The sequence below is a fragment of the Cotesia glomerata genome, linkage group LG7 (genome assembly GCF_020080835.1).
Source record: "Cotesia glomerata isolate CgM1 linkage group LG7, MPM_Cglom_v2.3, whole genome shotgun sequence".
Classification (NCBI taxonomy): Eukaryota; Metazoa; Arthropoda; class Insecta; order Hymenoptera; family Braconidae; genus Cotesia; species Cotesia glomerata.
Genome location: NC_058164.1, coordinates 17559279 through 17584460, shown reverse-complemented (window position 1 = coordinate 17584460; position 25182 = coordinate 17559279). Strand labels below are relative to the sequence as shown.

Below are 25182 nucleotides of genomic sequence, written 5' to 3'. Positions count from 1 at the left end.
TAAACAAAATGATTCTAAATTAACAAGGGCGCCACCAGGATTTTTTAACACGGTTCCTGGAACCGGAAACCAGAGCTGAGCTTATAATCTACAGGGAGAGAGAGTGGAGGAAGGTGATCTGGAATGAATAAACTTTTATTTAACAATATCCGGACTTTTATTAATAACAAATCAACTTTAACAAATTTGCTGACAATTCAGCTCACTTATAAACTAACAACTTATTACCTAGCGACGCGGAGAATTGACTGCGAAATAAACGATATTTACAAACGACCCTTTTTCCAAACGACGATACAATGACTAGCTGGGATGTTCTAACGGACGGTCTCCCACAACCTGGTTACAACTAGTTGGGCTTTTTCAGAATGAGCAGTCTCCCATACCTGCCTAAAACTAATTGGGCTTTTTCAGAACGAACGGTCTCCCACACCTGCTCAAAACTAAACTTAATCCTGCAGTACCCTCCCTTGAGCGTCTATACTGCAGTTTCTATCTTACTACCGTGGTACCCCACTTGGCGTCTATACAACGGCTTCTAACTACGTCGCGTTGTCCACTTGGCACACACGCTCTAGAAATGCCTCACACAACCCGCACGATCTTCACACACATAACCCACGCGTCTTCACACACACACTGACTCTACTTTACTTTTTACTTCCGAACTTATAAAATTGAACTCCAAAACTTACAACGTTAACTTTACTACAATTTTTCCAGTCATTAGCTCGCAATTAAAATCATAAACAATTTCCACTATTAATAAAACAGAACCTTCAATAACTTCGGATTAAAACGACGCCTAAGCTTCTTCCAAAATCAACACGAGTTTAATACTCAACATTAAATAAATTTTTAAGAACAATATCGACGCATAAATTTATTTCAATTCAACTCGTAATTTATTTCTTAAATTTTGAATAAATTCTTAAGAATATTCCTTTATAAAATTCTAACTAATTTTCTGGGACTTAATCCATGCCGTTAAATGTTTTTATAAATAATTCCAATAAAATATTAATTTTAGTCTTCAATAGTTCAATGTATAAATGACCACGTGGAATTTTTCGATTTATAAATAATTAATAAAACAATTTTTCTCAATGTAAAATAAATTCACGAAAAATTATCCACGGGTAATTCGATCTCAATGGCGTCGAAACTCAGTGACCGATTCTCAATAAATAAAATATTTTTAAATAATTAAATAATTTCCAATAAAAAAATATATTAATAAATGATAATTCAATTGTTAAAAATTGTAATGATAGTCCAATTGTTACTTTTATATTTTCTGCGTAATAAAATTCACAAGGAATTTGTGTGCTCAAAATGAACGCCGTTGTTCGTAACTGCGTAGCAAATATGACCTCGGGTATGCGACCGACGCTTGACCGGTCGTGAGCCGCCGATTGGAATAATTCTCGATATTCAGAAATTAAATTAATGTTTTATTAATGGAGTAAATTTATTTAAACCAATTTTAAGATGTTAATAATTATGAACTGGCCAAATTAATAAATTAATTACTCACGACTTCAAACCCAAGAGGTCTAGAACATTCCTCGGGTATAAAATCCCCCAAGAGGAATGCTCACAATGCTAACGAATCAAATCAGTTAAAATAATTAATTATTATTGAGCAAATTATTATAAACAATTGAATTATCAAACTTTAATTAATAATGAGAAGTAGTAAAATTGATGAGCCGGGTATACGACCCCCTTGGCTCATCAAAAATGTGAAAGCCTCAATACCTGGTTAAATTTGTGCTGAGGAAACTCTTTGTTCAAAACTGGCTTCCTTCTTGAACTTTTTGGCTGCTGATGTTGTTGAACTGAGCACTGCACTACCTCTAACTCACCGCAGCTACTCAACTGACCAAGAAATCCAAAATTTCCCCCACTTAATGCTAATGGGTCCCGAAGACCGAGACGCGCCAGTGCTGCGTCGAATAATTATCACGCGTGTGCGGTTCCCTAGCGGATCCATATACACCGTGTAAACTTAGTGTAAACTCGATATACTTAGTGTCAGTGTAAATTAGGGGTTTATTTGGTGTATACTCAGTGCATTTTGTATATACACCAAATACACTTCAAGTTTACACTGAATTTACACGGTGTATATGCGCACGATGTACACAGAGTTTACACCGAGTATACACTAAAAAAATTTTTGAAGTCCTCAGAACAAAAGTTGTGAAGAAAATTTTTTTTTTTTAATTAAAATTTAAAAAAATCAAATTTTGAAAAAAAATTAACATTTTCAAAAAAATTAAAATTTTCAGGAAAATTAAAAAAAAAACATGCACATATACATTCATACATACAGACATACAGGCATCATCGTAAAAACTGTCGGGGTAGCTTCCTAGAACCTCGAAACGTCGAGATCTGATGAAAACTCGATTTTCGAAAAACGAGGTAAAACCAATAACTTCCCGATTTTCAAAAATTTTCAATTTTCTCTGCGAAAAGTTAATAAAAAATAAAATTTTGCAAATAAACTCGAGTAATAACTGTTTGTTTTTATTCAATAAAAAAAATTCACTCAGTGGGGACTAAATCAACTGAAAATCATCCACTTCGCATTCACTCCGCAAATTTTTTACAGTGGACAAGTTTTTATAATTCATCGTTAATAAATTTGTCGTAATTCAGTGAGTGAAAGCATAAAAAAAATTTTTCGAGAGATTTTTCATTTTACTACTGAAAAAATAAAAAAAAAATCAACCTCCGTCATAGAATTTTGATCAATTTTTTTCATGTTTGTCTGAACATTTGAAAAAAAATCTGAAAAGAGGTTGTTGACCTTGCAGCCATCTCTGGAACATCTCGCTATATTCTAGCTCAAAATCCTTAAAAATATACAGTTAGTAAGTTGCTGGATATTTTAATACCATCCATCAAGGATGAAGAAACTTTAAAAATTCTTGAAGGTAAATTTTTACTTTTTTCTTAAAAATTTTACTAAACTAAAGTTAGTACTTATGATATGGCATATAAAGTTTATCTTAAATACACTACACCTTCTAATACCTTGAATTTTTGTTTTTAGAACCAACTTGATGTATCAAACTCACCAATAGAAGATACCAATGATGAAGTAAAAAATGTAACTACATTTCCTAATCCTTCTTTGCTACACATAATTTCTGTAAGTTTGAATTATTTAATATTTTCGCTGCATATGTTCATCTAAATTTCTTAGACGAAACAAATAATAATAATAAATGATTATATAAATGTTTTATGTGTGTAAGAAGGGACCAACATGCAAAATTATGTTGATGATTTTAATATCAAAGCGACCACGAATATTCAACCATTTATGATTGTGATGAACGGTCAGGAGGATACATATTTTGTACAATTAGATGGACATTTAATTGATTTTGCAAAAGATTGCAAACCTGCAACTATTTTTTCAACGTTGTACAAACTATTCTATGTGTTTGATTTAAGTTATTCACCAAGTTTGGACAACTTTCACAATTTTATCGATCATTATATATTTAATCTAGCAATTGTCCGTAGTGCTGTTTCTTTCTTAAATGTTCCCTTAAATAATTCTGAAACTAAAAAATAATAATTATCAATTTATTTTACTTTAATAATAAAACGGTTTGCAGCTATCGATGGTGTTTTTCAAGTTTCAGAGCTGATGAGAATTGGAAATTGATCGTTCCAGACACACTTTTTTTGGTCGTAAAAAAATACTATTCCAGTCACACTTAAAAAATTTTTGACTTTGCTTCCAACACTGAGAAATTTTTATGAAAATGGGACTTAGAAAAAATTTTTGGTGTAAACTTGGTGTATACTCAGTGTATATACGCCGCGTATACACCGTGTATATTTGGTGTATACTTAGTAGATAGCGATCCGCTAGGGTTTTACCGTCACAGGGTAAATAGCCCTGTTACAAGCTTTAAAAGTTCAAGCTGGATTGAAATTGACGAACTAAAAAATATCTCGGTTTGATTAAGTTTCAATTCAGGCTTATTCGATTTGAACCGAATGTTTCTGGTAGGCTGCTTTAAGTTTTAATCCAGCCTAGTCCGCCAAACCAAAAGTTCAATTCACTTTCAAAAGTTTAATTTAATAATCAAATGACTCTTGTAAGTTTCAATTCAAACTTTAAATTTTCGCCTCTGATAATTCAATAAGCTTTCAGAGGCAATTTATAGAAATTCGGTACGTGCCCAAAAGTAATAGCTATTCACTAGAATATAGAACTTTTTGATAAGAAATTAATTAGATTTAGCAGAAGGATTCAAAAGAAATTATTTTATTTTGTATTTTGGCCTGAACTATATGATTAATATATTCTCTATAAATTTATTCACTCAAACTTTTTTGTTGTTTTGTAATCACCCAAAAAAAAAGCATATTTTTTAACGATAACGTTCTTTTACACCTTGAATAAAACATTGGGCAAATTAATTTTTATATTTATCTAAAATTGTGACTTGTTATGGAATGAAGTCATAAACCACACTTCGTGATAATAGTTAAGACTAGTAACTCTGAATTAAAACATGCAACAAGTGGAGTTAAAGTGAAAGAAAATGTGTGTGAGCAAGTTAGTATAGTGGTAGGGATAAAAGTGAGTAGAGATTGTATACGTTGCCACTGTAGTATCACTTAGTCACTATTCTACTCGCTAATGTCTACCTGAGTGTGTTTATATTGTCAAATAGTATTTTATTATGTGCAAAATATTTTTGACTTAACATTTTTCAATATAGTATAAAATACTTTGTAATAGCACATTATTTATGATATGAAAACAAAAAATTATTTGTAATTAGAGTGATATTAAACAGTGAATATATATATATGACCATCTGCAGGTGAATCAGTGATTCTCATATCCACCGACGTTATTTACTATAAGAGTTTACCAAATCCTTCAGCATGCGCGCGCGGAACATAAATTAATTTACTAATTTCCTGCGGAGGTCGCGTAGTCATTAAAATTTTGGAAATATACGACACCCTAATTTGTTAAGATATATTTGCTTAAGCAAGTTAGTAAAAAAGTGAGTAATTAGTATTTTTCATTGTACATTTATATAATTTATAATTAATTAATAATGTTTTTTATAATGTTTTATTTGTATTCTATCAACCGCTTTTTAATAATAAAAACAATATCATCAATTACTTAAAGTTCCAACGTGGGTAAAATGAAAATAAAATTTTTACTTATTAGAACGTAAATAAATTAACCAGAAATCCATTATTTTTCATACTTGTATTTTTATAAATTTGTACTTTATATAGATCTGAATTAATCATTTTTTAGCTCGATTGAAATTGAATTTCTTGTAGGTAAATCTATTTTGAACTGATGAAAATGATGATATTCAATTAAATAGAAATTAAATTTTATGTAGAACTAGCTTGCCTTGGTAAATTCAAAAACTTCTTGCAATTCACTTTTACAAGCCAAGCAAATGTCTGCAAGAATTCGTTTAAACATTTTTAACTTCCCGCTAAAAATCTCAGATTTTCAAAAATCGGGAAGTTATTGTTTTTACCCCGTTTGGCAAAAATCGAGTTTTCATCAGATCTCGACGTTTGAAGGTCACAGGAAGCTTCCCTGACTACCCCCGCGATGTTGTCACTATGTCTGTATGTATGTATGTGTGTGTGTGTGTGTGTGTGTGTGTGTGACTATGTGACTCGCTTATAACTTTTGAACGGTTGAACCGATTTCATCGCGGTTGGTGCCATTCGAAAGGGCTACGCTGAACTTAGATTTCCTGAGAATTTGAACCGATTCGGACCGATAGATTTTAAGAAATCTTGAAAAATCTTAAAAAAAATAAGAAAAAAATCATTTTTGAAAGTAGTTTTTTTGGAATATCTTTTAAACGGCTCTATCGATCAACTTCAAAAACTAATCCGTCCTTAAGCTTGAAAAACCACGCCGATCGGCGTCAACCCGATCAAAATCGGTTGATTCGTTCGAGAGATAGCGTGAACGAAAGAAAACCGAAAACCGAAAAGTGTTTTTCACATAACTTCGTCATTTCTTCTCGGATCGTTTTTGATGATATAGAATAATTTCAGAAGTTAAAAAACCGCGTCGATTGCCGCCAAAAACGTGGAAATCGGTTGATTAGTTCGAGAGATATCCTCGACGAAATATTTGGAAATAAGGATTTTTTCAACATAACTTCGACATTTTTTGGAATAACTTTCAAACAGCTCTACCGATCGATTCCAAAAACTAATCAGCTCTTAACATCATAAAACCACGTCGATTGCCACCAAGCTGGTCAAAATCGGTTGATTCGTTCGAGAGATATCGTGAACGAAAGAAAACCAAAAAAAGTGTTTTTTCAGAGTTACTCCGAAATTTCTAGTTTGACCAATTGAAACTTAGAAATTATTTATAAGGCTTAAAAAACTACGTAGAATGCCGCCAACCGCGTAAAAATCGGTTCATTCATTCAAAAGTTATTGCGGTATGAACATTCAAAAAATAGTGTTCCATGAAACTTCTATCAGACTTTTGAGCTCAAAGAGCTCAAAAGCATAGAAAAGGTATCTTTTTGAGCTCGGAGAGCTTAAAACAACACACAGATTGTACTTTTGAGCTCGAAGAGCTCAAAAAAGCGGCCAGGTATTAACGGAATTAGCGGGAAGTTGCAGGGATGGCCTTTAGGGTCAACCGTTTTCCTAATTTTTTTTTATATACATCTGCATATTTTTGAATCTACATTAATATAATTTTTTAATTCCGATCATCTCCATAATTCAAATCTAAAATTATATCCATAATTTAGTAAATTATGAATTCAACCTTGAATTATTATATTAACTATTAAAGTATTATATGTCATACCTCAAAGTGAAGTATGCATAAATCTGTCGTCTGGACCAATTCTGCGACCCTACATAATATCCCTCGTGCTATCACACTGTGTAATCAAGATTCGTAGTATTAAATAGGTTATTAAAATAATAAATAACTTAATAGAGACTTAACTAGACTTCCATCCAAATTAATTTAAACCTCAATTCATATACGATAGTTAAAAAATTAAAAAATGTTTAAGAAAATTAAATTGAAGAAATCTAAAAAAAGCAGTTTTGTTAAAAAAATAAATGCAATTATTAAGCTTTATCGAATAAAAGGGTACGGTGGCTTATAAGAAAAAAAGTAAAAAAAACCAAAAATCAAATCTTTCTTTATAAGCTTTTGGATACATTTAAGAAATATTTCATAGACGAAAAAAAAAGTTTGATTCAAAAACTTCTTTCTTCAAAATTTCTCTTTTGCTTCAAGCGATTCCACTCTTTTGATTCAAAAACATCACTCTTAAATCAACCCTTTAGTACTTGAGAGTCTTGAATAGTATACGTGTATGACTAGTGAAAAAGAACGCCAATGATAGAACGCCGTGAGTTTATATGAGTAAACGCGAAAGTAAGTAAAAAGTGTTCATATGAGTACCCTTCCTCTAATTTTAACCTTATCTATATATATGTAAGAGATTTCCACCTATATAGTCACTCATCACGATATCTCTGGAACCATTAGAGCTAAAGACTTGAAATTTGGTAGGAATATTCTTTTCACCGAGTAGAGGTCAGCTAAGAACGGATTTTACGAAATTCCACCCCCAAGAGGGGTTGCGGGGGTGTTAATTGAAAAAAATTCACATTTGAAAAATACAGCTCTTATAGGTATTAAACTTAGTCAGGATATTCTTTTTGGCATGTTTGAATTTACTAAGAACTAATTTTATGATATTCCACCCCCAGAAGGGAATGCGGGGGCGTTGAAAATTAAAAAAAAATTTTTATCTTCCAATCTATAGCTTTTAGAACTCTGAAACTTGACCAAAAAATTTTTTTTAGCATCTTTGAGTTTACTAACAACTAATTTTATGATATTTTACCCCTAGAGGGAGTGCGGAGGCGATAAAAATTAAAAAAATTGTTTTTCCAATCTATAGCTTTTTAAACTCTGGAACTTGGCCAGAATATTTCTTTTGGCATTTTTGAATTTACTAAGAACTAATTTTATGATATTAAACCCTAAGTGTGTTGTACGGGGGCGTTAAAAATATTAAAAATTTGTATCTTCCACTCTATTGCTTTAAGAACTTTAAAACTTGGCCAAAATATTTTTGGCATGTTTGAGTTTATCAAGAATTAATTTTATGATATTCAACTCCAAGAGGGTTGTGCGAGGGCGTTAAAAATTAAAAAAAAAATGTGTATTCCAATCTATAGCTTTTAGAACTCTGAAACTAGGCTGGAATAGAGTTCGGAAATAATGCCCTTAGAAAAAATGCATGGTGTAAAATAAAAATAAAAAAAAAGTCAAAATATTTAATTAATAGCTGCAATAGATCAAAACTTGAAACGATTTTTTATTTCGTCCTGTTAAACAACCAAGAATAAATACTTATCTATATATATATATATAAGAGATTCCCACCTATATATTGACTCATCACGATATCTCTGGAACCATAAGGCGTAGCGACTTGAAATTTGGTAGGAATATTCCTTTCGCCGAGTAGAGGTCAGCTAAGAACGGATTTTACGAAATTCCACCCACAAGGGGGGTTGCGGGGGCGTTAACAATAGAAAATTCCCATTTTTAACCTATAGCTCCTATCGACTTCAAATTTGGTAGGAATCTCCTATATGTGATGTAGAAATGATCTAAGAGCGGATTTTACGACAATCTACTCCCAATATGGATTGCGGGGGTGGACGTTAACAATGAAAATTAAAAATTTCCGACTTCTAACTCCTACAGACTCCTAATTTTGTATGAATTTTGTGTAAGTGATGTAAAAATGATTTATGAACGAATTTTACGATATCCCACTCCACAGAAGAATGCGGGGGTGGGTCTTAACAATGAAAATTTTAAATTTTTTAGCTGTAGCTCCTAAAGGCTCAAAATTTGATAAATATCTGCTATATGCGAGGTAGAAATGATCTAAGAGTGGATTTTATGACAATCTACTCCCAATATGGATTGCGGGGGTGGACGTTAACAATGAAAATTAAAAATTTTCGACTTTTAGCTCCTACAGACTCCTAATTTTGTATGAATTTTGTGTAAGTGATGTAAAAATAATTTATGAACGAATTTTACGATATCCCACTCGACAGAGGAGTGCGGGGGTGGGTCTTAACAATGAAAATTTTTAATTTCCGAGCTTTAGCTCCTATAGGCTCCGAATTTGGTAAGAATCTGTTCTATGGGATGTAGAAATGATTCAAGAGCGGATTTAATGACAGCCTACCCCCAATATGGATTGCGGGGGTGGGCGTTAACAATGAAAATTTTAAATTTCCGAGCTACAGCTCTGACAGACTCATAATTTTGTATGAATTTTCTGTAAGTAATGTAAAAATCATTTATGAACGAATTTTACGATATCCCTCCCCACAGGGGGGTGCGGGGGTGGGTTTTAACAATTAAAATTTTAAATTTTCGAGCTGTAGCTCCTATAAGCTCCAAATTTGAAAAGAATCTGCTATATGCGATAAACTGAAACTAAGGAAACGACCCAAAGTCGAAGAAAGTATTTACTAGCGTTATAGATTGAAATATAGATTAACTATCAAGTTGAAATACTAAAATAAAATAATAAATTATAAAATTAGTGTAAGAAAAGTAGATTTAAGCGAAAGATGTATCAGAGTTTGTTAGACAAGCTGTACATCTGGTGCCAATAAATCTATCTATATATATATATGAGATTTCCACCTATATATTGACTCATCACGATATCTCTGGAACCATAAGGCGTAGAGATTTGAAATTTTGTAGGAATATTCCTTTCGCCGAGTAGAGGTCAGCTAAGAACGGATTTTACGAAATTCCACCCACAAGGGGGGTTGCGGAGGCGTTGACAATGGAAAATTCCCATTTTTAAACTATAGCTCCTATCTACTCCAAATTTAGTAGGAATCTCCTATATGTGATGTAGAAATTATCTATGAGCGGATTTTATGATAATTCATCCCCAATAAAGATTGCGGGGTAGGGGTTAACAATGAAAATAAAAAATTTCTCAACTATAGCTCCTATAGGTTCCAAATTTGGTAGGAATCATTTATATGTGATCCAGAAATGATCTAATAGTGGATTTTATAACAACCTCCTCCAAATATGGATTGCGGGGGTGGGTGCTAACAATGAAAATTTTAAATTTCTAAGCTAAAGCTCCCACAGGCTCTAAATTTGGTAAGAATCTGCTATATTTGTGGTAGAAATGATCTAAGAGCATATTTAATGATAACCTACTCCAAATATGGATTTCGGGGGTGGGTGTTAACAATTACAATTTTAAATTTCCGAGCTATAGCTCCTACAGACTCCAAATTCGGTGAGAGTCTTCTATGTGTGATGTAGAAGTGATCTAAATGAGGATTTCAATAAATTCTACCTTCAATAGCGATTGCGGGGGTGAGTGTTAGAATTTTCAATTTCAATTTCCAAACTGTAACTTTTATAGACTCTAAATTTGGTGGAAATCTTCTGGTATAATTTTCCTGTCAAGTTCAGCTAAGAATGGATTTTATTAAATTCCTCCCCCAAAGGGGTTTGCGACGGCGTTAACAATGAAAAATTCCCGTTCTTAAACTATAGTTCCTATCGACTCCAAATTTGGTAGGAATCTTCTGTAAGAGATATAGAAATAATCTATAAACGAATTTTACGATATCTCACCCCACAGGGGTTGCGAGGATGGGTATAAACAATGAAAATTTTGAATTTTAAAGTTGTAGCTCTTACAGACTCCAAATTTTGTAGGAACTTTCTGCAAGTGATGGAAAAATAATTTATGAACGAATTCTACGATATTCTACCTCAAAAGAGAATTGCGGGGGCGTTAACAATAAAACTATTCCGTTTATAAACTACAGCTCCCATATATTCCAAATTGGGTAAGAATTTTCTGTAAGAGATGTAGAAATAATATACGAACGAATTTCACGATGGTTCACCTCACAGGGGTTTGTAGGGGTAGTTGTTAACAAATAAAATTTTTATTTTCCAAGCTATAGCTCCTACAGACCCCAAATTTAGTAAAAGTCTTCTACATATAATATAGAAATTATTTAAGAACGGACTTTACAACGAATTACCTCCAATAAGGATCGCGGGGGTGGGTGTTAACAATAAAAAATCTTAATTTCCAAAATATAGCTTCTAAAAACTCTAAATTTGGTAAAAATCTTTTATTTCTCATGTAGAGATCATCTCACAATGAACTTCAATAAAGACTATTTCCGATAGGAATTGCGGGGATGGGTGCTAAAATCTAAAATTTTAATTTCCAAACTGTAACTTCTACAGACTCTAAATTTGGTGAGAATCTTCGTGTATGATGTCAAGTTCAGCTAAGAATGGATTTTCTCGAATTCTAACCCTAGAAGGGATTGCGGGGGTGTTAACAATGAAAATCTCTCATTTCCAAACAAAAGTTTCTATGGACTTGAAGTTTTGTTGAAACCTTTTGTTTATAATGTAGAAATTTTCTCGAATAGGATCTTATGGAATTCCTCTCCCATATAAGAGTGTGGGAGTGATAATTGTCAAAAAATTTATACTTTTCAAATACAGTTCCTACAGATATAGAATTTGATAGAATCGCAAGAGAAACAGGAACTTATGGGAATGGCCTCCAAGGCCAACGGATTTAAATATTTTCCTTTTTTAATAATTATATTTTCTCACAACAATCGTCTCTTTGGCAGCGGCAAAAAAAGTCATTGTAAGGTTTCCAAAATTTAACTTTACATGTAGCTATTCACTCAACGGACTAAGAATTTTACATACATTTTACTTTTGCTGATCACATAACCCATGAATTGTTCTTATTACCGGATCGCGGGAACATAACAGATTGAAATGAATGCATTTTCTAAGCACTTGAGATGTGAAAAAGGAATTTGGCTATTTATTCTAAGAGAATTCGTTAAAAACTTGTACAAATAAGTTTCTATGAAAAATTGATGTCACGGAGGAAATTTAAATTAACGGCAAAATTCGTCACGCTTTAAGCTAGCCAAATTTCAACTTCACCTATGAGACACGCAATTACTTTAACTGAAACTTTCAATGATCATTTCAAATTTTTTTCTTCGTTTCAGTCATTATTCATTTTTGGAAAAAAACCACTGGAATGTCATAGTGATTGCACATTAAAATTTACAATGAATATTAGCTAGAATAATCACAGGGATAAAAGGAACGGGCCAATCTGATAAAATTTGAAATCTGTACAAATTTAAACAATACTCCCATTAAATTTCAAGTCTAGATCTCTAAAAATACAATTCTATGAAGTGCCCAGCGGAGCGGGCGGGTAACAGCTAGTTAGACATATACTGACAGTACCGTAGTTAAGAAATGTAGCTGTATCAAATTTCTGTGAATTCTTACATTCCTATGATATGCCCCTAACGCACGTGCTGCAGAAAAGAGTAGGATTTCAAGGTTAAACTCTAGAGGGTCTTAATAAATTAATTCAAGAGTGAATTAATTTATTTAATAAACTCAGAGATACCCTCATTATTAATATTTATGTAGCAAAAGTGCTTGCTTAATAATTAATTATTGATGATTTATTCGATATTCAATATTCGCTATGGATACGTAATTTGTAAAGATTTTTATCATCAGTTTACAAAAATACTCTAAATAAAATGACCGGCTAAGTTTTAGATCAAAAATCATTATTCACAAAAATTAAATTTAAAAAATGCCATTCAGCCACACCCGATATGGATAAGTAGATTTCACTTTTGATCGTTTTTTTTAATTTTCGGAACCACCAAAGAAATTAAAAAAAAATTATTGAAAGTGGACAAGTAAAAGCGTGATCTGAAGATAATTATACCCGTGAAAAAATATTCTGATCAAACCTGATATGTCCTAATATGGCCATATCAAAATTTTTATTATAATCATATCAGGCCTGATATGATCTAATATGTCCATGTATAATTTTTGACAGGCCTGATATGACCTGATATGAAAATTGGCCATATCAGGCCTGATATAGCTTGATTTTGCCTAATATAATTTGGTCTGGGCTGATATAATTTGATATATGGGTCATTCCATGTCAAATCGACCAATAGTTGGAATCGACCCCTTTCGATTTGGATGAATTTTGGTCAGAAGTTTTTTTTTATCATAAAACGAAGTTCTGCTAAAGAAAAAAAAATTAAAAAATTTTTTTCAAAAGATATGCAAATTCAAAATTTCGCGATTTTTCCAGTTTTTCAATTTTGTTTTTGCAATATCTCGAATGCTATTATAGATACAGGAATGGTCTTTCTTTTGTTTGAAAGGGAGCACTTGGTGCTATTGAAAAAAAAAAAATATTTTGGAAAAAAATTTTGAAAAATGCCAAATTTGTCGAATTTTGAATTTTTGAAAATCGTCAAAAACTAAGAGCACCATTAAAATTTAGACTCAATTTTTTTTGTATGATACCTTGTACTGATCTTAAAAGATCCTGAAATTTTTGGAAAGGGTTTTTTTTTTTTAAATATGAATTTTTGAATTAAAAAAAAAATTTTTTGTATTTCAAAAAACAATTTTTTTTTGTTTTTTGCAACTTCTATAAAAGGGAAAGTTGTGCAGATACATAATATTGTAATTTTGAGTATTTAAAAATCAAATGCACGACGTGAAAATATTAAATAATTAATTAATTTCAACTTTTTTTTATTTTTTGGACATAATCTTGCATCCTTAAGATAAGTCATATGTATATATATGTCGGAGATAACATCGAGCTGGGTTTTCCTAGAGATAGGGAAATTCCCAATATTTTAGTTTGTCTGTTAGTTTTAAGCAAAATTGTAAAGCATAGAATATTTAATAATTATTTATAACTTAAGCCGATTATAATTTTTATGGTTATGGCAATGGGCTTGAGTCCGGAGTGACAATGGTCACCAAACGTAGCCGAGGTCACAGGATAGAAGTAAAAAGTATACAGTTAAAGATATCGACAGACAATGAGGGCTGTCGAAATATTTTTTGAGAGAAGAAGTACTTAGGGTACTGAGACGAGTAGTTCTCGTTGAGCATTGATCAAGTAAAGACATCGAATATATCCTGCTGACCCCGGATTCGTTCTCGGTCTCATTCCCCAGCGCTTTTACCTTGTATATTAATTATATTTGGATAATTAATCGTAATATTGTTTATACAAGTTAGCGTACATTATATTTCAAAATTTAGATCAGTGTTATATTTTAATTATTTTAAATTAATAAATAATTGAATAAACGAATCCAATGGACTGTAATAACGTCCCTAATAATGCTTTTCCGACATCAGAAGTGGGATCAGAATCATTTGCTGCATTCTCCTTTGAGCAATTTAAAACTATTTTTGGAAATTCAAAGCAAAAGTCTTGTGAAGCTAATGAAGGCTATCACAAAACCGGCGTCACTGAATCGTAGTATTTCACTACCGAAATTTAACCCGGGAAATTCAAACGCGGATTCGTTTACTTGGTGTGTGACAGTGAATGTGTGTTTGGTGGAATGTCTTCTGGGAGACAGTTTATTAATTATTGCAGCAATCGACGCTTTTCAAGGGATCTATTGAGTGGCGAATCAATTCCCGCACCGTGACAACTCTGCCAGGTTTTGTAATACATCGTGGTGAGTCGTTTTCATTTTGGTTTAATTCAGGAGCGGAATGCTCATTGGTTAAAGAAAGTATTGCGACTAGGATCGCAGGAAAAAGGAAAAATAATTTAACAATTCTGAAGGGTATTGGAAATGTTAGCGTGAACTGTACTATAAAAATTTTGTTTGACATAACTATTAAAAGCCATAAGTTAAAGATACTTTTTCATACTGTTGCACATGATTATTTAAAATGTGACATATTTATTAGTCGTAAAATTCTTGGGCAAGGATTTGATGTAAATATAACTTCAAATAATTTAACTTATCTAAAAGTAATCAGGATAATGCGTGTAATAAACTCGAATCTATTAGTAAAATACATTTTAATGATATTGATACTGACGTAATTAGAGATGATAAAGAGAAACTTATTTTGATCTTAAAAGAATATACAGATTTATTTATTCAGGGATTAATACTGGGGTACTTAAAATACGTTTAGTTGACCCTAATGTAACTGTACAAGGGCGAGCGTATTGTCTTAGTATTGAGGAAAGGCAGGTAGTAAATGAAAGAGTAGATGAACTATTGAAAGCAAATGTTATAAGTACCAATCGTTCATCTTTTGCAAACCCTATATTATTGGTTAAAAAGAAAGATGTTTTGGATCATCTATATGTTGATTATCATTCATTAAATAATAATAATAATGAGTTATTTATTTAGCATTTGCTATATTCTTTACAATTATAATTCTCTATTTCTTTGGTACAAAAGTTTAAGGATATATTTTTTATAAATACATTGTTTTAGCTTGATTTTTCAATAATCTCTTAAATACATTAATTGATTTTTGTTCTTTTATCATTTTCGGTAGTTCATTAAACCATACAAATTCTCGATATACTATAGATTTTTCTGCCGTCATTGTTCGTGTATGCTTAATTAAAAGTAAACTATTAAATGATAATACAATTAACGATAAATTTTTATTACCCCTTATTGCTGATCAGATAGCTCGAAATTCTAATGTAAAATATTTCACGTGCTGAGACATAGCTAGCAGATTCCACCAAGTCCCTGTTGAGACAGAATCGATTGAACAAACGGTGTTCGTAACGTCTGATAGAAAATATGAATATTTGACCATGTCACTTGGCTTAAAGAACGCACTGTCTATCTTCTAACGCGCTGTTGTAAGATCCCTCGGATAATTTGCATATACATACGTCATTGTGTATACGGATGGTATTATGATTATAGCTTCAACTATCGAGAAAGCGTTAGACAGACTTCAAAAATTAGTTGTTATTTTCATTAAATCCGTATTCTCATAATTTTTCGAAATACTCGTTTCTCAAAACCCACAGGTAACGAAACCCTTATACCCTCTGACCTCAGGTAGCAAAAGAAATATTGAATGGACTGAGGTACATGAAAGTATCCGTCAGAAAGTAATCTCTGTATTGACTAGTGAGCCTGTACTATTGATCTTCAATCCGAACTTTCCTATAGAGTTGCATACAGATGCTAGCTTTGAAGGCTATGGGGTTATATTAATGCAAAAATTTAATGGTTCAAATAGAGTTATCGAGTATTATAGCAAAGCTACTAGTTCAGCTGAGTCGCGATATCATTCATATGAATAGAGACTCTAGTTGTATTTAACGGAGTAAAGTTTTCCGCTATTATTTGCATGGCCGACTATTCCTAGTAATTACGGATTGTAATTCGTTAAAAGCTTCTCAGAAAAAGACTGACTTAACACCAAGGGTTCACCGTGGTGGGATTTCTTACAGATTTTTAAATTTGATATCGTGTATAGAGAAGGTAAACGAATGGCTCACGCTGATTTCTTTTCGCGTAATTCTATTACGGAACAATTGTGTAGCAATTCAGATAAAATTTTACAGGAACGCATAAATTTGACGGAAATTTCCAATCATTGGCTCCTTGTTGAGCAGCGGCGCGACTCAGAAATTAGTAAGATAATAATTGATTTATAAAATGATGAAATCGCGTCCAATCTTGTTAAAACCTATGAAGTACGGCAGGGATTATTCCACCGAAAAATCCATAGGCGAGGTAAAACATTATGTTTACCTATTGTTCCATGTGCTTTTAGGTGGTCGGTATCAAATCACGTGCACGAGTCAATTATGCACTTAGGATGGGAGAAAACACTTGACAAGGTTTGCGAGTATTATTAGTTTGAAGGAATTACGAAGTATGTTCGTAAATTCATTGATAACTGTTATACCTGTAAAGTTTCCAAGTCAAGCTCAAGGCAAAGTACAAGCAGAGCTTCATCCTATTCCTAAGACCAGCATCCCTTGACATACTGTGCACATGGATATTACAGGTAAATTAACGGGTAAAAACGATTTAAAAGAATACGTTATTATTTTGATAGATGCATTTACCAAATTTGTTTTATTATGTCATACTCGAAAAATAGATAGTTTCAATACTATTAAGTCTCTGAAAAATGCTATATCATTGTTTGGCCCACCGACCCGTATAACTGCAGATCAAGGTAGATGTTTCACAAGTAAAGAATTTCAAGAGTATTGCACCTCATAAAACTCAAAATTACATCTTGTAGCTACGGGTTCAAGTCAGGCTAATGGCCAGGTAGAATGCGTAATGAGTACCCTAAAAAGTATGTTTACTGCAGCCGAAACGAGTGGAAACTCTTGGCAAGCAGTTGTAAACTAAATTCAATTAGCAATTAATTTTACTACTAATCGAGTTACTAAAGCTATTCCGTTAGAATTGCTAATTGGCAGAGTAGTTAGACCTTTTGGTATGATAGTTGATCGAGACGATAAAGAAATTGATATCTCTGACGTACGACAAAAAGCGATTGATAACATAGAAGTTAATGAAAAATATGATAAGTTTAGATTTGATAAGAATAAAGCAAAGATAGTTCCATTTAAAGTAGGAGATTTGTATTAATTAAAAATGAAGAAAGACACCAAACAAAGCTTGATCCGAAGTTCAGAGGTCCATTCGTGGTGATCGAAATTCTCGACGGTAATTGTTATACCTTAAAGTCTTTAACGGGTAATAGAACATATAAATATTGTCATGAAAACTTAAGAAAAATGCCTGAATTCCATATTCCTATTGAATTGGATTTATTAGATGATCATGAAAGCGATGAGCATGAAGTTTCTCAGAAGTACTCTGAGACAGAGTCAGAAACCACCGGGGAAAGACTAGGCACTAATGGTAGTTGTTGAAAGTCGCATCACTTGCAGTAGGCTGTAGATCACAATGGCAAATCAAGGTTGGTTTGGCCAGAGTATGATAGGCAGTAGATGATGTGGTGGCGATAAGAAAAGATTTTTCTTGAGGTCGCACCACTTGCTCCAAGCTGTAGGTCGTACAAGCAAATCTAGAGTGATTTGGCTAGGGTATGACAGGCCAGTTGGTGAAGTGGCGGGGACAAAAGAAATCTGTTGGCCGCACTATCTGCGCCAGTCTGTAGTCGCAACTGCAAACTCAGGGTAGTTTGAATCAATTTTGTTTATCAAAATTGTCAGGACGCGAAGGCCAGCTGGTGAGATGGCGGGGGCCAGAGATGAAGTTGTTGGCTGCACTATCTGCGCCAGTCTGTAGTCGCAACTGCAAACTCAGGGTAGTTTGAATCAATTTTGTTTATCAAAATTGTCAGGGCGCGAAGGCCAGCTGGTGAGATGGCGGGGGCCAGAGATGAAGTTGTTGGCTGCACTATCTGCGCCAGTCTGTAGTCGCAACTGCAAACTCAGGGTAGTTTGAACCAATTTTGTTTATCAAAATTGTCAGGGCGCGAAGGCCAGCTGGTGAGATGGCGGGGGCCAGAGATGTTGTAAGCTGCACTACATGTGTCATACGTAGTTGACAATGTGGCGGGGGCTTGAGGTGTACATAGTTGGATTACTATGTGGGTACACAGTTTTGCTGTATGAAGTATACAGTTGCAGACCATTGTGAGTGCTAAGGGTCTATACCTGGGGTGGTAGTGAATATAGCTTGCATGTTATCGCTGGAATAGACAATCATAGAAATTTTGAAAAGGCATCCTCAAGAAAACTAATTTTATTTGATTTGATAATCGAAAGTTTTTGTCACTTGAATTAGCCTCTGAACAAAGAAAAGTTATATCTTCAAAAAAAAAAAAAAAAAAAATATGACATGGCTTGTAATAAAATATTTAGATATGCACCCGAGAACGTGTGATCGTCAGGTTGGCCGTGTCGGAGATAATATCGAGCTGGGTTTTCCTAGAGATAGGGAAATTCCCAATATTTTAGTTTGTCTATTAGTTTTAAGCAAAATTGTAAAGCATAGAATATTTAATAATTATTTATAACTTAAGCCGATTATAATTTTTATGGTTATGGCAATGGGCTTGAGTCCGGAGTGACAATGGTCACCAAACGTAGCCGAGGTTACAGGATAGAAGTAAAAAGTATACAGTTAAAGATATCGACAGACAATGAGGGCTGTCGAAATATTTTTTGAGAGAAGAAGTACTTAGGGTACTGAGACGAGTAGTTCTCGTTGAGCATTGATCAAGTAAAGACATCGAATATATCCTGCTGACCCCGGATTCGTTCTCGGTCTCATTCCCCAGCGCTTTTACCCTGTATATTAATTATATTTGGACAATTAATCGTAATATTGTTTATACAAGTTAGCGTACATTATATTTCAAAATTTAGATCAGTGTTATATTTTAATTATTCTAAATTAATAAATAATTGAATAAACGAATCCAATGGACTGTAATAACGTCCCTAATAATGCTTTTCCGATATATATATATATATTAGGGTGGGTCAAAAAAATCAACTATTTTTTTTTTTACAATTAATACGGAAAAATGGGTTACTAGGCACCTTAAAAAAATTCTCACCAAATATGAACTCTTAATTTTAATAGGAAGATCCTCCGCGTCGCAGTTTTTCATTTTTTTCTCAGTCCAATAGAAAAAAATTCATTCCTCATCATTAATTGGTCGTACAGAAAAAATTTTTTTTAAAATTTTGTAGGAAATTTAATGTTCTACAAAAAAGGTATCATATGTTTTTTCCGTAAACCTCACCATTTCACTAATATTAAAGATTTAAGATTGATTATTTTAAGTCAAATGTCACTTTTGTTTATGAATTTTATAACTCGACAAGAAATGGCTATTATTGAATGGGCAATAGAAATTTTTGTAGCAAATTAACTGCTCTATAAAAATGGTATCTTATGTTTTGGCGATTAAATTAAGCGTTCAAAAGATATTCATCATCAAACTTTCATGTATACCGATTTTAAGAGTTTTTGATTAAATAATCGAAAAATTTAAATTTAATCTATCAGTTTTGAGAAAATTTACACGAAAAAAATTTTTTTTTATCAACTGAGAAACTTCAAAATGTTTTTCAAGCTTTTTTTTATGTGTAAGTATTTTTATCTACATTTAAAAAAATAAATTGTACATTATTTATCGCTTAGTTAATCATTTATCAATAAAAAAAGCAAAGTTTTCATTATAAATATATTATGATTTCAGTTTTAGAGAAAAAATGTCCAATTAGTTGTAAGAAAAATTTTCATCTCAATTTTCAACTGAGCTATTTATTTTCAAACAATTTTTTGTTGCAAGTAGGGTAGTTTTTTCGATGCTCTTTCACAACTTGCAATAAAAATTGAAATTGCTCTTCGTCTTTCGTTAAGCATTGGTTATATTCACTTACTAATGCGACACCTCGCTCTGCCACATCATTAACAACTTTCAATTGTGCGAAAAATTCTTTATTTTCATTATAACTCTCATCAGTAGACCATAAATCAATATTTTTGTCAAGAAAATCATACGGCAGATCAAAAGATCTCAAAAGTTTTAATGACTTCTTAGAAACAAAGTCACTTATATTTTTGCAGAATTAAATGTAAATTTTTTCTATCAATAATAAATCTTCTTGCTTTAGAATCTGTACCTTCGCGAGTCTTAACAGCTTCGACAATATTCTTCTTTATGTTTAATGGAACGGTATCATCAAAAAGTGATAAAATAGCAAGTTCATCACTTAAGTACCATAAATGTGAAGTCATTTTTTCACATGTAGCCGAGGAAATTAAAGAATTAATTTTACTGTACTCAATTAAATTTTTCATAAACTCTAAGTCGTGATTAGCAGCAGAAGTCGCAGAAGTTGATGAAAACCAAGCTTTTACATACACCATAACTATAAAAATACAAAATTGTCGAAGACCATCCAATTCTTTCTTAGAAAGGTCAAATTCATCTCTAAAAATAAACATTTTTAGGCAATAAATTGCCTTTGCCATCCATCTTGCATGATGAACTGCACCAGGACGCTTGAAGAAAACTTGCTCTCGTGGCATTTCTCCCAGAAAAATTAATGACAATTCCAATATTTCTTTATAGTCATCTCGGGGTTGCGATAACTACCAAAAGTAATCAATTATTCGTAAAAAATCAAAAATTATCCTCTACACTTAAAATTGTATTTAAATAATACCTGTAAGTATCGCTTAATAAATGAAGATAGATTATTTTTTTCATTCGTAATAATATTAGCAACAATACTATCTTCAACACCAGATTTATACTTCGTTTTATCGAATGTGTCCCAAAATTTTTGAATCTGCCAAATATTGGAACATTTGGTCCGGATGATACTGGCCAATAGACTTCGAATGCACTCCTTAAAATGATCTCATAAATATGATGGCGACATGGTAACCAAATTAATTCTTTTCCTAAGGCCTTTTCAATTTCTTTACATGTACCATGATGGATTCCTGTATAGTAAAATAGATAATTACACTTTAAGTTCTGTATTTAATAAAAATTGTAACGCATATTTAAAATCTATAAATAAATAAAGAATTATAACTAATGGGCACGTGTCGAAAATTTAATTAATGTATGAAAACAATTCAACTAGAACGATGAAAATAAAATTTTCTTTTTAAATATTTTATCATTGATTAGTTACCCGTATTAACCGCAGTCGTGTCAAAACACATCGCCTTGATGTAACTAATAATACCCCATTGATTTAACGTTGACAAGATGGTTGCTGTTTGATTTTCTGCCGATCCACTATTCATTTTTGGAACTCCAAGTAACTGCTCAGTACCAAAAGCAGTCAAAATAATCGGTAATCGATCCACAAATTTCGATTCAGAAATGTCATTCAGTATTTTCCCATCCCAATGCACGACGTATTTATCATGAGCTTTGAAGTTATCTTTTAGTCCTATAGCAATGTCTTTTCGTAAGAGCATGCGAGTTCGTTGAATTGTTCGATAACTAAGAGTTGTATCTTCTACATTAACACCAACACTTGATAGAACTGGAGCAATAATGAACATCGCATTTCTACTACTAACATTAGCTCTGTCGAGTGCTGAGATAAGCTCTGGAGTTAGAATATTTATTTTTGCTCGTGTTGTCGGTATTTGAGGCACATACTCTAAATCTGAACCGAAATTTGTAGCTTGATTTAATGTAAGGGTTGAAGATGACTCTGATTCCTCACTTCGAACAATCTCATGGCTGGTTGAGGGTTGATTCAAATCTAAAATAAGCGTTGTTATTTAATTAATGGAAGCAAAAATATAGAACTCATTCATTTTGACATCAAATAAGGAACACAACGAGTTTTTTATTTATCATCTACGAACATATTGACATTTATGATATAATTAATTAGAAAAACAATAATATACTTTATTATTCATAATTTATAATCAATTTAATTTATTTTCAATTCTGATTAAAATTTATAATAATTAAATGTTGTAAATACTCACGACTTTCATCTACTTCCATCGTATTCATAGTACTGTTTAATTTATTTGGGTTATTTGAAAGAATTTCTTTCCGGGTATCACTTTTTTGATTTGAATATAGTTCACGAATATCATTATCAAGCAGTTTTATTGATTTATGATCTACAATATCAAATAATGCTTTGATTTCATTCTGAAATATTATTACATTTTTGTTTTGGGCTGATGATTTTTTTCGCACAAAAGATTTTTGCAATTTCAACCATCGGTTATGATAGCGAAGAATTTTTTGTATTACATTAGTTGATCCACTAGTCGGAATCTGGTTGTTTTTCCATAGTTCAATAACTTGATCAGTTGCATTTTTAGCACTTTGTTTGATAGAACATTTTAACACTTTGAGCTGATAAAAAAAAACACTCATAACCTCTTTCACTGTTGGCAACTTACGTTCTGAAATTTTTTGCATGGGTTTTCCGATCAAATGAATTTCCTTATCCATATTTTCGATAAATATATAAATTTATGTAGTGACCGCAAAATTTGTAAATATTTAATCGTTTTATCACATATACAAGATCATAACTTGTGGAAACACTAGAAATGCTGTAGAAAATGTAAACAAATAAAAACAATATAACTATAAAGAAAAATGTAGGTGGCGCTAGTTCACAAGGGAAACAGAGTAAATAGAATACAAAACAAAAATTCTCTACAGAAGAAATTTTCCCAAGGACAATATACAGCTGTAGTGGAAAAATTTTTTAAGACGTTTTGAAGACGTTATAAAAAAACAACATGATCGTGATTTCTAATGATGAAAAATAAAAAGTTTGGAATTATTGAATAAAAATTTTGAAAACAAAATTCAAATAATACTTACATTAAAGACAAAAAATGAAATTTTCTCAAAACTGATAGATTAAATTGAAATTTTTCGATTATTTAATCAAAAATTCTTAAAATCGGTATACATGAAAGTTTGATGATGAATATCTTTTGAACGCTTAATTTAATCGCCAAAACATAAGATACCATTTTTATAGAGCAGTTAATTTACTACAAAAATTTCTATTGCCCATTCAATAATAGCCATTTCTTGTCGAGTTATAAAATTCATAAACAAAAGTGACATTTGACTTAAAATAATCAATCTTAAATCTTCAATATTAGTGAAATGGTGAGGTTTACGGAAAAAAAATAAGATACCTTTTTTGTAGAGCATTAAATTTCCTACAAAATTCTTAAAAAAATTTTTTCTGTACGACCAATTAATGATGAGGAATGAATTTTTTTCTATTGGACTGAGAAAAAAATGAAAAACTGCGACGCGGAGGATCTTCCTATTAAAATTAAGAGTTCATATTTGGTGAGAATTTTTTTAAGGTGCCTAGTAACCCATTTTTCCGTATTAATTGTAAAAAAAAAAATAGTTGATTTTTTTGACCCACCCTAATATATATATATATATATTAGGGTGTCCGTTATTTACCAAGTTGGCTATTTCCACTTAGGTATCGTCAAAATTATTTCTGTTTGACCTAAAATCAATTCTAGAAACAAAAAAAAATTTTTACGATGCCGCTTAACTTTGCCTAAATAACGATACTTTTCCCATTTAATTAACATGGGATTTTTGCACTTTTTAGCAACTAATTTTTATTTCACTCATTATACTTTTTAACTTACCAACAATGCTCGATTCTGCTTCTGTTATGATCTCTTTAGATGGAGAAATTTCCATATCGGCCCAAAAAATTCATCACAAAACCTTTTGTAAGGTCAAAATTTATTTTTATCGATTTTTCTCGTTATTTTGCTTAAACTACTTACTAATTAATTTTTATTTTGTATTTCATTTAAAGTTTCTTATTTTTTTCTTCCAAAAAAATAATTTTAATTAATAAATTATCTGAAGTCACACAGTGATTCTATGAAGGAATTAAGTACGGATTACACAGTGATTCTGTGAAGGAATTAAGTACGGTAATACGGTTATTACCAACACAAATTTAATAAAACAACTAGATATATTGTCGTATACGGTCGTTAAAGTAAATAAAAACGATAAATTAATTTTTAACTCACTGTCTATTCTCGTTGTTGTGGTTCTTTTAACGACAATATTTCATTTTTGGATAGTAAACGGAACAATCCTTAATTTATGTTATAATATTAAATTTTTAATTGTAAGGTTGAAGTGATTAGTGCAATGAATTGAAAGTGGAAAAATTGATCGGTATCCAACTAAAAAATATCTTTCTAACCGCGAGAGCTCCAATCTATTGAAAATCAAGAACTTTCATCATGAGTTTAGAAAAAAATTTACGAAAACCGATGTTTTTATTGGAAAACCTTACGGATGATATAAATAGTAATAAATTAGCTACTGATGAACAAGCTTTAAGGTTACTATTTTATTATACTAAAAACGTGAAAATAACAGTGTGCGATGGATGTAAAATAACTATTGAAAAAGTTAAAAAGTTTTGGATATTTGCTCGTATTTTTATTTTAGATGACAAACGATGTATTTAAAAATTGTAAAAATTGCACGATGAATACAGAAATCTGCATAAAAATGCAGGTGTGTCCTCAAACCAACAAAAAGAGCAAGAGTTTTCAATTAAATTATAAAGTTTATTTGACATAGCTCACGGCAGAGTTTTTGAAATGGTCAGCAATGATATAAAAACTTTTTAATCGATCAACGATCAG

The 25182-nt window shown here is 31.7% G+C and overlaps 2 protein-coding genes across 3 annotated transcripts in view; one reads left to right on the top strand and one right to left on the bottom strand.

Moving 5' to 3' along the window:
- The first annotated feature begins 4628 nt into the window (after positions 1–4628).
- LOC123268757 (ATP-sensitive inward rectifier potassium channel 11-like) overlaps positions 4629–25182 on the top strand; it is a 213340-nt gene continuing 192786 nt past the window's right edge. The window contains exon 1 of one of the 2 annotated variants that reach the window (XM_044734112.1): positions 4629–5051. The gene's annotated coding sequence lies outside the window, so the exon portion shown is untranslated. The remainder of the gene's footprint in view (positions 5052–25182) is intronic. The other variant, XM_044734109.1, reaches the window with a different exon arrangement.
- On the bottom strand, positions 20582–23286 carry LOC123268760. Its single transcript, XM_044734114.1, has 4 exons — positions 22486–23286; positions 21666–22250; positions 21186–21468; positions 20582–21111 (listed from the first exon to the last, which is right to left on the bottom strand). The coding sequence occupies exons 1-4, from the start codon at positions 22964–22966 to the stop codon at positions 21063–21065; spliced, it is 1398 nt and encodes a 465-aa protein (XP_044590049.1). The 5' UTR covers positions 22967–23286; the 3' UTR covers positions 20582–21062.